The following is a 15,979-nucleotide window of genomic DNA, read 5'->3' on the forward strand; positions in this document are numbered from 1 at the left end:
AAAGGGAAGTCCAACTTGCTTGAAACTGTCGGCGAAGAAAAACGTGTGTGTGTGTGTGTGTGTGTGTGTGTGTGTGATCTTGTCTCGTAACAGATAAGGGAAAAGGGGGGACGTGTGTGTGTGTGTGTGTGTGTGTGTGTGTGTGTGGTGTGTCGGATCTTGTCTCGTAACAGATAAGGAAAAAAAGGGGACTCCTCCGCAGTTAAATGAACCAAAGGCGCTTTGTACAACTCCGCAGGTCCTCAGGAGGAAAAGGTCGGACGGAGCAAGATGTTGATTTGTGTTACCAGGCGGCAGGAGTGAGTGTGAGGGACGAGACAAATTCATTCAAAATGCAGCAAATACTTATAAGCAGAAGAGAATGGAACCCAAACGCACGCAGAGAGACGCCCCCCACCCCCTACCCCGCATCCCCAGCTCTCTCCAGGTTACCACCAAGCCGGGGCAGAAGAAGCAGGACGCGCCTGCGCAGCTGTGCCGGGCCACCTGCGTGGACGCCGGGGTGGAGGGGCGGGGGCGGGGCGGGGGCGGGGCCCAGGCTCCCGGCCTCGGCCCCGCCCCCTCCAGCGGCCCCGCCTCGGGATTGGCCCGGGCGGGGCGGGGCCCGGAGAGCCCGGAAGTGCGGCTGACGTGTCCGGGGGGCCGCGCTCGGCATTGTGGGCGACTCGGCTAATGGCGTCGGCGAGGAGCCTGGGCCGCCGGGGAGGGCATCGCTGAAGCGTCTGGCCAGCTCGGCCCGGTGACGCCCGCCGCGGCCGGGCCCCGCGGCGGCGGGGAGGGACCTGCCCTCCTTGGTGGGCTCCCGAGCCGGTGCCGGTGGAGCCTGGCGGCGGCGGCGGCGGCCGGATCTGGGCGAGCAGCCGTCGGTGGTGCGGGGCGGCGGAGGCGAGGGGAGGGGAGGCTCTCGGGGCTCGGGCTGCTGCCGAAGGCTGAGGGGCCGCCGGCTCGCTGCCCGCCTCCCCCGGAGCTGACAGTGCCGCCCGGCTAGCTTGGGCGTGCGGTTGGTTCCCTGGTCGCCTAGGACCTGACCGGCGACGGCGGCGGCGGCGGCGGGGGGGACGACCATGTCCGGCACCAACAGCCCCGAGGCTGTGAAGAAGCTGCTGGAGAACATGCAGAGCGACCTGCGGGCCTTGTCACTAGAATGCAAGAAGAAATTCCCACCTGTCAAGGAGGTATGCTTCAGACGGCGTCAGGGGCAAAAACGCGAGCGAGCGCTCCCGGGTCCTATCAGACCGGTTTCTGCATTTTCCCCCTAGCCCTACGCCTAATTTTCATTCCGCCAGCAGGTTTCAGTCGGTGGTGGTGTGACCAATGCATGCTGTTTATTAAGTTTCCTTTGAGAGCTCTAAGGGGGATGCGATTTCTTCCTTTCTCCTGTCATGTTTATTGCGGAATTGAAGTTCCTGGAGTGAGCCGATTTGGTGAATCGAGTCAGGTGTATGGCTGCTCAAAAGTGGAATCCGCCACTGTGGCGGAATCTGTACTCCACACGTACATGTACATAATGTGTGTTTATCACTCCCTGGGAAACATTTCCTTCCTGACTGTTATTCAGCTTAACTCTCGATCTCATAGTCTTAATAAGCTAGAGCACATAATTTACCGCAAATGGTCAAGGCCAACAGTAACTGTCTTAGGCCGTCTACAAGCCATATTCTAGTGGGAAGCTTTGGTTTGGATTAAAAACAAATGCACCTGAATATAGCATCTTGGGTCCTTGAGTTTTGTTTGTTTGTTTGTTCGTTTCAGCTGCAGAATAGAGTTAAAATGTGGTTTTATAAGATTATGGGAGGCCAGGCGTGGTGGCCGAACTTTTCTTCCCTGCACTCAGACACAAGTGGATCTCTGTGACTTAGAGAGAGGACACCAGGACAGACAGGGCTACATAAAGAGACCTTGTCTTAAAAAACTAAAATGATGATGAAGATGATGGAAAATCCTCAAAAGAGTATCAGTAAAAAAAGCTCAACTTAAAATATGCTTATAAAATTTCCCAAATACTGAATTGGTAATTTTAATTTAGTCACTATTTAATTCAGCCATCCCTGACCTTTTTTTCCTCTTAAGATTTTCGTTGAAATATTTTTAAAACTGTGTCCTTTCACATTTTTGAAATAATGGAGTTTAGGGGGCTGGAGAGCTAGCTCAGCAGTTAGGAGCACCTGTTGCTCTTCCAGAGGTCCTGAGTTCAACTCTCAGCACTGACATGGTGGCGCACATCTGTAATTCCAGTTTCAAGGGATCCAACCCCCTCTTCTGGCCTCTGAAGACACCAGACATACACATGGTGCACAAACATACCATATAGGCAAATCGCTCATATACATAAGACAATAATGAATTGTTGTTCCGCATCTTAGATGGTCTTTTAATAAAAAACCTGGAGCCAGATATCAGGGTGAAAGGTGAAAGGTCAGAGAAGCAGAGCAGCCAGCCACCAGTTCTTACCTCTATGAAATCCTTAGCCTAAAGAGAACGAGTTCCTGTTTGCTCATGCCTTATGTACCTTTCTCTGCTCAGACATTCCTGGGACTAAAGACATGTGTGCTTCCCAGTACTGGGATTAAAGACATGTGTGCTTCCCAGTACTGGGATCAAAGGTGTGTGCCACCACTGCCTGACTTCTGTGTCTAATCTAGTGGCTGGCTCTGTCCTCTGATCCTCAGGGAAGCTTTATTAGGGTACACATATATCACCACAATGAATAAATCTAAAAAAAAAAAATTAAAAAATAAGAAATAATATAGCTCAGTGATACTGTAAAAAATAGTTAATTTTTATTCCTGGTGAATATTGCTTAGCATACCTTCAGTTTAACATACTATTTGCTATTAAAAATTACCAAATGAGTTCATATTTTTCCACCTACAACTATATTTATCTTTATTATAAAAAGTTTTATAATTAGAACTTGACTGGTAGAGTTTATAATTTAGACTTCTAAGGAATCTTTAACTTTTCTGAGAGTGACTTGCAGAATCTGTCTTCAACAAATTCCAATTTCTTTAATGAGCTACTACCCATAATAAAGACCAGATGTATCACTTTGAGGAAGATACTATGTTTTATTTCAGATAACCACTAATTTGCTTCGGTGTTTATTTTCTTTGTTGTTTCTATATCATCTGTCTGTTGAAAGTTGTAGCAAGTAATTTTAAAGAATTAGGGTGTTTTACCAGGTATTATGGGTCACACCTGTAATTCCAGCACCCAGGAGGATGGGCATGAGTTTGAGGTCAACCTAGGGGCTATGGAGTGAGATCCTGTTGAGACATCTCCTCCCCTGGACACACACACACACACACACACACACACACACACACACACGCACACACACACGCACACACACACGAGATGGGGTGGGGGGGGAGAGATGAAGAAAATTTTTATTGTAAAGAAAGTTTCTTGTTTTGAAAACATCAAATCCTAATTTATTAAGAACTGTGACTTGCTGGGCCGTGGTAGCACACACCATTAATCCCAGCACTTGGGAGGCAGAGGCAGGAGGATCTCAGTGAGTTTGAGGCCAGTCTTGTCTACAGAGTGAGTTCCAGGACAGGCTCCAGAGCTACCCAGAGAAACCCTGTCTCAAAACAAAAAAAACGAACTATGATTCCTCTGTGTTGTAGTCCTTTGGGTTACCCTAAGAATTTAGCTGCTACATACTGTGGTATTTTTATTGGAAAAAAACACTCAAAGTTCCAACATATAACTTACAAAGTTCTAGAACTCACTCCATTCCTAATCCCGGCACTTTGATTGATTAATTTTCATTTAATCACTGGCCAGAGAGCTCCGCAGTAATTCCTCCTAGCCTTTGCAGTAATGGCAAGAATCATTGTGACTGTCACTAAGAGTGATCTTGTCTGGTCCATGTTCCATAAGGATGTGCTGAGTGAGGATTCTTACTTGGTTAAGAGCGCTGCTGCCCTTCCAGAGGCCCGGCTTGATTCCCAGCACCCATGATGACCCTGAGCTCTCCGTAGCTCTAATTCAAGGAGACTGGATGCCCCCTCTGGCCTTCCCCAGCACCAGGCACACGAGATGCGCACACAGGCAGACTGGGATTGTCTGTCAGGCCTGCTGATAAGCACCTTTACTACAGAGCCGTCTTTAGGCGCCTCCTCTCTGTACTGGCACAGACTTGGTAAAGCATAAATGACGAGCCGTGTTTCCAGGCCGTGTGCTTTCAAGCTTTCTGCTGTTCTGGCTAAGGCTTGTGTCTAAACCAGAGGTTGGTTCCCTGGGCCATAGTTCTCCAGTGCAGTTTTTGTTCTGTGTCAGTTGGTGGCTGCTAAGGCCCGGTGACAGAATGCCTTTCATTGCCACAGGAGGGTTTTATGTGTGTTTGTTCTTTCATTCGGCATCTGAGGCTGAGGTTCTTGGCTCTCTGGGTAGATTTCGACTTCATTTTCAGGACCATTCACAGTGAAGAATGGAGGTTGGATAATGTAGCCATGCTTGGCTGTGAGCTGTTTTGGTGCAGTATTTTTAGTGCACTGCTATTTCCCCCTTGGTAGGTGTTCTTTCTCTCCTGAGTATAATAGAATAAATTCATGCTTTATATATTGAAATACATAAGAATAGAGACAAGTACTTAAGTATTTGCATTATGTTGATTACTTCATGGCACTGTGCTTTGATGACATAGAAATAAAAGACACTGTCTATGACTTAAAATCATCTTGAGTCCTTTTTCTCTCTCTTCTGTGAGATAGCTTATTGTTAAACAAGTCCAAAGTAGATTGTGCTAATAAAGTCTAGAGCAATTATTAGTCTCGTAAGTGCAAAACATGGCAAAAGCAAACAGAAATAGAAACTACCTTTATTTTCATGAAGTTAACTGGATTAAATAAAATATAACCTTTACAACAGTGTAGGAACCTTTGTACCTTCTAACATACCACTTTAAATATTTTATAGCTCAGCACACTCAGACTCTAGCAGTTAGAAGGCTGAGGCAGGAGAATCTCAAGTTCAACACCAGACTGTAGTGTGACCACAGCACTTGGGAGGCAGAGGCAGGCAGTTCTGAGTCTGAGGCCAATCTGCTCTACAGTTTCAGGTCAGCCTGGGCTACATATCAAGACACTCTCTCCAAGAAAAAAGAAGAGAATAAAATAAATCAGTACTTCATTTTACACATGAGGAGGTTCAGAGGGGGTCAGTAAGATAGTAGAGCTGGGATGTGGAGGGACTGGATGTGATTCCCTGTGTACCCATCTCTAAATCCTCTCTTCCCATTACAGCACCCCACAAATGTCGCTGTTTCCATTACCTGTCCATGTCATTACTTACTGCTGCTGACCATTCCTTCCCCCTTGAAGCTTTCTCATTTTGATTTTTGTAGCACACTGTTCATGTGTCTCCCGTCTCCGGAGTCCTGTTCTTTATGTGTGAGTGTATCTTGGTTCGTCTTCAAACCTTGCTTCGTGCTCTTCCCTGTGTACTGCCTGCTGCCCTTGCTATTGGCCTCAGCATGATGCCAGTGGCTCTCTCTGTGCCGTGCATCCTGGTTTCCTGGTGAGCTTACATCTGTGTTTGCATCAGCCCGTGCGGCACCTCTACCAGAAGATCTTCTGCACGGTGCACATGCAAAGAACTTCTTGTCATGGAACTCTGCTCTGCTAAAACCAGCCCTTGCTCCCCAGCCTTTGACTCTCACTGTTACTTCTCCTACTCCTGTCTGGCTGTCTCTTCTCTCTCGATGCTTTCTGTAGTTTCTGGATTTTTTTTTCTTCTCTATTTTCTCATGTACTGTCCCTACACCAGGTTTTAATTTTATGTCTGACTTTTGATGCATATCAATAATGTAAGCAAATTAAATTAGCACCCTTAGCACTCACTCAGAAACTCTCGGTTGCTACCATGTGATTATTAAATTTCTTGGGATGGCATTTCATACCTCCTTATCTTCCTAACTTTCCTCTCTGGCTTCCTCATCCTTACCCACTCTATTTAGGCAATAATCATGTGATCATGTGGAGTCTTCAGAGGTGCCCTTACTTCACTTTTTATTCTGAGGTTACTGTTACTAGTGTGGAATTGACTCCCCCCACACACCCGCAGTGAGAATTCTATCATGTATTAATCCTACCTGAAATCCTTCCCAACCCATTTATCATTTAAGTGAACTAAATTCACAGGTAATCTTCTCATTTCATTCCTTGTCTGCTCATTCATTCATGAGATAATTTTAAACACTTAACTGTGTGCCAAATGGGAGCTGGGTGTTGGGTAAAAGCTCCTCCCAGGCGGGAAGGCTTCTCTGTCTAGTGCTTTCCTCTGCCTTTTCTTTCTTTCTTTTTTTAATTTAAGCTTATTGCGTAAGCTATTTCCTATAACTCTTACATTTTATCTTCTATTATAGTTTTGAGTTTCCCCCCCTTTTATAAGTAAATCCTAAAGGATCTCTATCTAGTTCATCTTATCTATATTTCTAGCCAGTGCTAACTAGATCCTTTATTGAAGTTTAAAATTTTAGGAAAAGGACGGGAAAGAGAAAGGCATACCACATGAATATTTCTAGCCATCTACATATACCCTGCTTTCCAGTCTTCCATTTTACATATTAAAGAAAGTTTATTTCTTAGAAACCATGGGTTTGGAATAAAATGTCATACGTGGTTTTTGAAACCATAGTTGTAGACTAGTTGAACGTCATGGAAGAATATTTTATTTGTTTCAATGGAGTAATTCTTTTATAAGCATATTGTCCTTTAGGGGATATTCTATATCTTTTCAATATGGCTAAGTGTGTATTTGACTTTGCATCTTAGCATTTACCTGACATGGAAAAAGTCTCCAGGGCATCCCCATACTTCCTTTCTGTCTCATGAATACTTTGTATTATCTAAGTTGACAGTAAGTTAAATTTCACATTTTTTAACTTTCATTTCAGTGTTGTGGTCTATGGTTATTTAATTTGGGATTTTGAAATTTTTGTTCTAATTTTAGATTGTTTTTCTCACAAATTTCAGTAGATATATTTATTAAAAGCAGAAGCATGAGTTTTTATGATAGGAAGCAGCATGTAAAACCACTTGTTTGTTTTTAAACAGTTGTGTATCCCAGACAGGCCTGGAACTCCTGATCCTCCTGCTTCCATCTCCCGCCTGTTGGGACTGTAGACATGTGCCACCATGCCTGACTTATAAACCTTAAAAAAACTAATCAGTAGTACTTGTAGTAATTGGCATATTTATTCCTTCTGTAGCATACATTGTTTGCTTCCTTCATTGGTAGTCTACATTCTTCACACAGAACCTTCTGGATTTAGATGAACTAATTAATTCCTATTCACTGAGTGCTTTGGTTTGCTTAATCTAGTTTGAATAATCCCTGATAAATTAAAAAAAAATACTACTGGTAGTGGGTAACCCCACCAGTGCCATAAGCCAATCAAGATTAAAGTCTAAAGTCTAGATTTTAATCTGAGCAAAGCATTCCCAGATGATGTCAGGGGACGAGGGGAACCACCAGGCTACTACCAGGCTACTTCCAAGTGGGGAGCCTTAAATACCCTGGGGGTCGGGGGGACGGGCTGCTTGGCTTGCTCTCTTTGGGTGGGATCTGGAATGGGAGGAGCTGAACATCTGGATGGAGCTTGGAATGGGGCTCCAGCTGGAGACTCCCAACATCCCCCACTTTGGGGCTGGAGAAATGGTTCAGGGGTTAAGAGAACTTGTTGCTCTTACACTTAGGTTTGGTTCCCTGAATCTACATGGTGGTTCACAGCCACTCAACTCCAGTTCCAGACCCTCTTCTGACTTCTGTAGGTATACATGCAGGCAAAACACTTACACACATTTAAAAAGAAAGTCCACCTTTTCCCAATGCTGCACAACTCACATAATGCTAATGCATACTCCTAGTTAAAAGGGGGTGGGGCTTCTAGGTCAGAATCTACTGAAAGAGACTCTGCTCTCTTTGTAGATAGTGTCATAGGAATTCTGAGGTGTTGAGTAGCTGCAGTTATTTTGTTGCTAAGATTGGAGACAGCTTGAGAATGAACCCTTCACACAACAGCCCGGAACCTAGAGGAAAGTGACAGAAATAAACTTGATCTGGTAACCTTGTGAATCTGGGGGTCAGAGAGCCAGTAAATCCCTCCTCTTTCCCACTTTTTAAGTGGGCTTGAATTTCTGTACTATGTTAACCTTTCATTTAGAAACCTTTATTATGTAGTTACTTATTTTAAAGGCAGTGTGGTAGGCATTAGTAATATAAGGGCTTTTACTAGACTAAAGAAACAGATACAGTAACATTCCCAGTTGTATCCCCTGGAACTGGAGTTACGGATGATTTGGTCTAACCCAGGTCCTCTGCAAGAACAGCCACTGCTCTAAACTGCTCACCCATTTCTCCGGTCCTGCTTGTTGTTGTTTTGTTTCCAGCTAGTGTCTCACGTGTAGCCTAACCTGCCTCAGAACTGGCTGCCGTCCAGCCTCTTAGTGAGTGTAGGGTCAGCCACCACACCCAGTGAGTAGATGGAGACTTGTCTCTGGAGACCTCATTTTCCACCTTAGGTAGGCTATGCTAGGGTTAGTGGGGCGTGACCTAAGACTACAGTAGTTGGGGTCAGGGGACCTTGATAGATGTGTTTTGCAAATAATATTTTTAGTAAAAATTTCTAGCAACACATGTTGTCAGTGAGAATAATAATTCTAAGTACTGTGCTGGATAAAAATTTAGTTGTAAAAACTGGAGAATGATGAAGTAGGTCTAATATTAATATCTAAAATAGCAAATAGTCTTTTTTGGTGATTCTTTGAATTTAGGGATGATTTTTTTTCTTCTTCCCAGTGTGTGTGTGTGTGTGTGTGTGTGTGTGTGTGTGTGTGTGATGTTCATGTACACTCATGACCTGAGTTTAGATCAGAGCACCCACATTAGGTGTCTCAACAGCACTTGTAACTCCAGCTCCAAGTGACGCAGTGCTTCCCTCTGGCCTGTGGTTCCCCAGAAACACACAGACATATAAATGAAAGAAAATAAATCTTTAAAGTATAGAGAGGAAAAAATAGGACTGGCCCCGTTAGTTCAAGGCAGTACTTGGTCGGGGAGGGGGGTAGATTTGGGGTTTGAGGTGTAGAGGGGAGGTGTGCGCAAAAAGAGGAAGAAATCTTGTTCTTCTTGTTGGTTTTCTTGTCTGAATATGGAATTCCATACAGTGCTCAGGTGTTCCTGGTCTGCCAAGGCAGAGTGGGGCATCAAGTAAAGTGCAGTTGCATGTCTGAACCCAGATGACTGCAGTTTGTCATAAAGACGATGTGACTATCTGTGCTTTTCATTTTGTGTTTATTTTTTGCACCATAATTCATGTTTATAATAAGTTTTATTTTCTAATTATTTTTCTTCCTACAGGCTGCTGAATCTGGAATAATAAAAGTTAAAACAATAGCTGCAAGAAACACCGAAATTTTGGCAGGTAACTTTTTGCATATAAATTCAATAATTAGTGACAATTTTACTATTGGTTAAAGTAGACCCTTACAAGAAAGCCATCCGCTTTCTGTAGCATCATCATTCTGTGCCCTCATGACACAGGACTTGTGACTGTCCCTACACTGTGAACTGGCTATATCTCCCAGAGGTGAACACTGTGGTGCACGCCTTTAATCCACCAGCACTGGGAAGCAGAGGCAGGGGGATCGCTGTGAGTTTGAGACCAGCCTGGTCTCCAGAGAGTTCCAGGACAGCAGGGTTACACAGAGAAACCTCATTCAAAAAAACCTAAAAAAATTAAAAAAAAAGTTTTTTAATTAAATAAAAACTCCTTGAAATGAGAAGTGTAATAAAAGCTACCAGTTCCTTAGAGTGAAGAATTTTCTTTTTAAGAGATTTATTTATTTAGTTGTGTGTAGTGTTCTGCCTGCATGTGTGTCTGCACAACAGAAGAGGGCACCAGATCTCATTACAGATGACTGTGAGCCACCGTGTGGGTGCTGGGAATTGAACTCAGGACCCCTGAAAGAACAGACAGTGCTCTTAATCCCCATGAATAATTTTCTTACTCCACTTTTTTAAAAAAATAATTTACTTAATTAATTGTATGTGCATTGATTTGGAGGTGTCAGATCCCCTGGAACTGGAGTTACAGACAGTTGTGAGCTGCCATGCAGGTGCTGGGAATTGAACCCCGGGTCCTCTGGAAGAGCAGCCAGTGCTCTTAACCACTGAGCCATCTCTCCAGCCCCTTACTCCACATTTCTTTCTTCCCACCTCTACCACTCAGCTGACACACTCTACCCCTAGAAAGTATTCACTTGCTCTTTCTGTGCTGTATTGATTGACAGGTTGGTTCTGAACACATCTTCCAAACTGTTTCTGAGGTAGAATGAGACAGTTTATAAAGTAGTGCTGTGTACATAAGTACAGACATACATTCTGAGTCCTGGGACCAAGACCGTTGTCGGGAGATAGCAAAGCAAGAACACAGAGCGTTGGCCTGTTTCGTGTCTCCAGTCTTTACTGGACTTGGTTTTCAGGAGGGTTTTGGAGCTTCTCTGTGACATGGCTTCCCTTCTCCCATCTGCTCTTTCCTCTCTGGTCCTTCTGTCCTTGCCACAGTAATGATGACGGATGAGGTGGACTGAAAGTCTCCTAGGGGAGTGTCATTGTCTTACTTGGTGGCTCGGCAGAGAAGGATGCAGAGGTCAGGGTCTTGCTGGGTACAGGATGGGATCTGAATCCGGGCTGTTTGCGGTGCCAGGGTTTCCTCACTGCCTCCCTCTCGCAGTGCTCCTTGTTCCTTCCACCACTGCTTGCTTCCCGAGGCCCACTGTCTTCCATCTCCCTTGGTGCCTTGCCTCTCAGCTAGCATACGAGAAAGGCAGTCTTGGTCACACAGTTTAAATATTATACTCTAACATAAACTTGAAATTTAAAACATTAAGAATTCCTAATTTAGCCCGGCGGTGGTGGCGCATGCCTTTTGTCCCAGAAATCCCAGGAGGTAGAGCCAGGCAGATCTCTGTGAGTTCGAGGCCAGCCTGGTCTACAGAGCGAGATCCAGGACAGGCACCAAAACTACACCGAGAAACTCTGTCTCGAAAACAACAACAACAAAAATCCTTATTTAGAGATGTCACCCTATTACCAAATGAAATAAAGAACTTGGACAAGAGTAGATCTCCTTTTGGGCTTCTCAGCTTGACTAGAAACTTGCCATTAGGGTTAGTTTTCCTAAATCGTATCTTTCTCCCATAGTTTCTCCCTTGTTATTTAACAGTTTACCAAAACCACCAAGTAGTTTGTGACGCTTGCACAGCAGGGAATATGCTCTCCGGGTGTGTGGAGGAGGGTGGCAGTGTGCAGGGTGAACGCAGCTGTGTGGGTTTGGGACGGGAAGAGTGGGCAAGTAGGTTTTGGGAGGTGCATGTTGGGTGGGCTGACGACTTACTCTCTGTGAAGAAGTGCATGTTTAAAGGTAATTTATGACCTGGAGACTTATTACAGTTGGATCAAAGTATCATTGTAAAATATTTACCTTTACGTATATCATTGCTTATATTATAACAAATCCTTAACAATTCTCCAACAGTAGTTTTCATTGGTCTTATAACTGATAGAAGAACTTCAGAGAATCACTGTGTATTCTAGTATTCTATACATGGTGAAACGTCTCATTAATTAAGCTTAAGGAGGAATATGACCTTTCAGAGTCACCGACATGGCTAAGAGAGTTGAGGTACTTGCCCCAAGCCTGAGGAATTTGGTTCCATTCTTGAGACTCACGTGGTGAAAGGAAAAACTGACTATTGCAAGTTATTGTCTTACTTCCATATGTGTGCTGTGACAAGCACACCCCCCCCACACACACACACATACCCCTACACACACACACATCCCTACACACACACACACACCTCTACACACACACACATACATACACCCCTACACACACACACCCCTGCACACACACACACCCGTACACACACACACCCCTACACACACACACACACACACACCTCTACACACACACACACCCTACACACACACACATCCCTACATATACACACACATACACCCCTACACACACACACCCCTACACACACACACACACCCCTACACACACACACCCCTACATACACACACACACATACACACCCCTACATACACACACACACCCCTACATACACACACACCCCTACACACACACATATACACACCCCTACATACACACATACCTACACACACACATACACACCCCTACATACACACACCCCTACGCACACACACACACCCCTACACACACATACACACACAGTTATAAATAAATGCAATGCAATTCTTAAAGAATAAGACATGTTAATATGTAGCTAGATTCTTGATTACCTTGTAATACATGTAACCATATTTCACATCACAGATCTTCACACTTTAATCTTCCCATTCTCCAAGGCCAGCTATTAAAGGAGATATATTAGCATTTAAACTTCACCTTAGCATTTTTAAACCAGTTGGTACCTACAGATAGAGACAGATACCTTGTCATTTTGAAATCAGAGGTTCTTATAGTTGGTCAGTATATAGTTTCTAAATTACCTAGTTAGTTCAGAATACAGTTAATACCGAGATAATTTTTTATTTTAATTCCCTGAGAAGTTTTTATTTCTTTATAAACCATGAGATTATGGGATACTAATTTTGTCCTGCAACAAATTCCAATGATTCCAAACAATTGAGGGCAGGCCAATGAGCCAGAACGTGGGGTCCCCTCTATGTTTCTCTATGTTTAGAAACCATGAAGGGCTGTAGTGAAGGTAGAATTTGGATCATCAAACCAGCTAATGACGCTCAGCACTGTCCAGTCAGCTGTAGTTGCTTAGCTTCAGGGGAAGGTGACCTGCATTTCAGGACCGGTCTTTGCCTTGCCTCCCGCCCCTTCTCGGCATCCTCTTTTAATGTTTACTTCTCTTTGTTTTCACTGCTGTCATGAATGCTGACATGAGTGGAAATGCCATGCCAGGTAATGTCGGCACTGGTCACACGTGGGCATCTTTATCTGCTCCTTTCTTAGAGCCTCGAGGATGAGGGAACAACGGAAAGGTTTGCAGTTATAGCAAGTGCGCCATCCTACCCTTGTCTACTATGTGGCCAATTGTTTATTATCCTAGATTACAAACTGCTAGAAACTGAGAAGGCACGTGTAACCTACAAATGATATATTCTGTTTTTAGTGTGCATTTGTAGCAGGAAGTCTACGAAGTCATAATATCTTTAAAAGTTATATGTTTAACTCTTAACCCAAACCCTAATGGTTACATCTATCGTGGCTGCTTTCAACTACTGTCAGTATACAGGTCAAAACATAATCATTATCTGTGATTTGTGTTCATTTCTCATAGTTTTTTCTTAGCTTTTCCTGTCTACATAGCCTTAATCACTAAAGAGTCTATGAGTAGAAATGAGTAAATATACTTCAGAATTTTTTCTGACATAAAAAGTAATTTGTTTTAGTATAGTTTTATCAATATATGCATTTGTGATGTGTTAAAAGTTTTTTATTTTATGTGTGTGAATGTTTTACCTGTATGTATGTATGTATGTATGTGTACCATGTGCATGCCTGGTGCCCACGGAAGCCAGAGGAGGGCACTGGATCCCCGGAACTCTAGTTAGAGGCATTGTGAGCCACCGTTTGGGAACTGAGCTGGAGTCTGAGCTGTTGAGCCATCTCTTGAGCTCTGTACTTGTCTTACATCTGTAGACTGGATCATGTAGCAGCATAGTCTTAACAAGGAAATCATGGCAGAGGACTCAGAGGAGGAAGAAGATGGCTGCTGTCCTTCCTCCGTGGTCTCCACTCACGGCGTCGTTCATCCGTTCACTCGCCTCTTCTTCTCTTGTTTCCCTTTGCCAGAAACTTCCCTTCTAAGATGAGGTCTTTCTAGAATTGGAGCCAGCATCTCCTTCTTTCTTAGATTGTATTATTTATCACATTACATGGGAATACTAAATCCCTCCTTAGTGTAGGCTTCAATTGCATCACGTAATGTAACTGAGTCTCTTAGAGTTGCATCTAGTGTGCTGGTTTGTTTTTGTTTGCTGGTTGGTTGTTTTTTTTTGTTGTTGTTGTTTTGTTTTCTCTCTGTAGTCCTCACTGTTGTGGGACTCCCTTTGTAGCCCAGGCTGGCCTCAAACTCAGAGATCTGCCTGCCTCCGCCTCCCGAGTGCTGGGATTAAAGGAGTGTACCACCGCTGCTTGACTTCTAGCTTGTTTTTCTAACATTTTAATTTATGTTACAATTATTTTAAGTACATAAACTTTGTCATCTTTAGTTTGTAAAAACTAAATAACAACAAATATAGGGATATCCCCTACACACACAGGTTTCTTCTTTCTTTTTTGGACCTAGTATCTTGCTATGCATTAATCTTTTACAGTCTGGTACTGTAATACTGTACACCAGATGCCAAGATGAAAATATACAAGGATTGTTAACAGCAGCTTAGGGGAAGCACCTAAGCAAGTTTGGAAATCTGAAGTTGGGTCTTAAAGCCTAGGGAGGTTTTAGCCAGACAAATGTAGTGGTGGATGGCTTAACAAACACATGAGGGAGGCCTCAACCAGCCTGATGTTACTTGGGTATGCATGGGCAGCATTGTCTGATCATAAAGTCTGAAAAAGGACTTTCTCTGGTCTCATTGCCTTCAGACTTCTTGTGAAGTCCCCCATTGTCAAAAAAGGTTCATGTGGTACTAGTCACACTGCTGTGTCGCAGTTAGATGTAGCTGGAAGAAAGGCAGAACTGTTGGGAGTAAGGTGTGGAGAAGATCTAGGGGCCAGATCTTGATGGCTAACACTGGTTTTAAGAGAACAGGAAAACAAAGCACGTGCTGTTTAGTGGATTCCAGAAGTGCAAAGTCTGACGTGCAGCAAATCTTACTCTATTGAGATTGCTCACAGCCTTTCCTCCAAGAACTACCAGATCACTGTGGGAGGAGTAGCCCTGCTGGCCTCAGGCACCACCAGCCCTAGCAAAGAGAATGGAGATGCCTTTGCACACTTCATCTGTGCTCAAGTGCTGGGGGCGGCGGGTGTGTGTGTGTGTGTGTGTGTGTGTGTGTGTGTGTGTGTGTATGTGTGTGTGTGTCCCTGCGACCATCATGGACAGCAGAGGAAGGGTCAGTGGGAAGCAACAAGTACAACTTTTTGGTCCAGTACAACTAAGCAGCTGGTATGGGTTCAAACTTCGGGAGTTTGATCCTCAGATGTTTTTTAGGTGTGTTTAAGCACAACACAATTTGGTGAAAACTTTGCTGGTGGTAATTAACTCAATCCAGTGTGCACCATAAAACTTAAGATGTGACTACAGCAAACTCATTCTATGAAGCTAACACTACCCTGGCTAAGAACTGTACATAAGGATCAATGAAAACACTCTTGTCCAGTTTCTCTGGTGGACACAGAAGCAAATGTTCTCAATGAAATACAAAGCAAATGAACAAAGACTAGAAAGAACACATTTCAACATAATTGAGGCGATCTGTGACAGCCTTAGTGCCAACACTGTGCTAACAGTTCCTCTAAAGCTGGGAACCAGGCCGGGATGCCCACTCTTTCCTTTCCACTTCTATTCAGTCAGTATCGTTCTCAAAATCGTAGAGCAAGAAGCCAGGAGGAAGAACTAAAAGGGATACAAATAGGAAAGAAAGAAGTCAAAATAGCCCTATTTGCAGATGCCATGACTTTATACTAAAATGAGACCCTAAGTATTCCACCAGAAAACTCTCAGATCTGGTAGGAAACTTCAAAGTAATAGTGTGGGGAGTGGAGGAAGCTCTGAGGGGATGTGTAAACGTCAGAGGAGTTAGGAAGGTTGACCAGTGTGTGGTCAAAGCGACAATGGTAATTCTTCTCCCAGATGACCGCAGTGGGACTGCTTACATACCAAGACTGCCCAGCAAGAGTGTGACTGACCAGCCATACCTGTGCTGTTCACAATAAACACGCAGAGGTTCCTGGTTG

At 44.0% G+C, this 15,979-nt stretch overlaps 1 protein-coding gene across 5 annotated transcripts in view; it reads left to right on the forward strand.

Moving 5' to 3' along the window:
* The first annotated feature begins 884 nt into the window (after positions 1–884).
* Positions 885–15,979, forward strand: part of Mon2 (MON2 homolog, regulator of endosome-to-Golgi trafficking) — a 73,288-nt gene continuing 58,193 nt past the window's right edge. For 4 of the 5 annotated variants that reach the window (XM_028869586.2, XM_037196730.1, XM_028869588.2 and 1 more), the window contains exons 1-2: positions 885–1,175; positions 9,370–9,433. In XM_028869586.2, coding sequence (XP_028725419.1) covers positions 1,065–1,175; positions 9,370–9,433 — 175 coding nt within the window. In that variant the 5' untranslated portion in view covers positions 885–1,064. Of the gene's footprint in view, positions 1,176–9,369; positions 9,434–12,274; positions 12,977–15,979 lie in introns of those variants that run through there. The other variant, XM_037196731.1, reaches the window with a different exon arrangement.

Source organism: Peromyscus leucopus, chromosome 18, assembly GCF_004664715.2.
Source record: "Peromyscus leucopus breed LL Stock chromosome 18, UCI_PerLeu_2.1, whole genome shotgun sequence".
Taxonomy (NCBI): Eukaryota; Metazoa; Chordata; class Mammalia; order Rodentia; family Cricetidae; genus Peromyscus; species Peromyscus leucopus.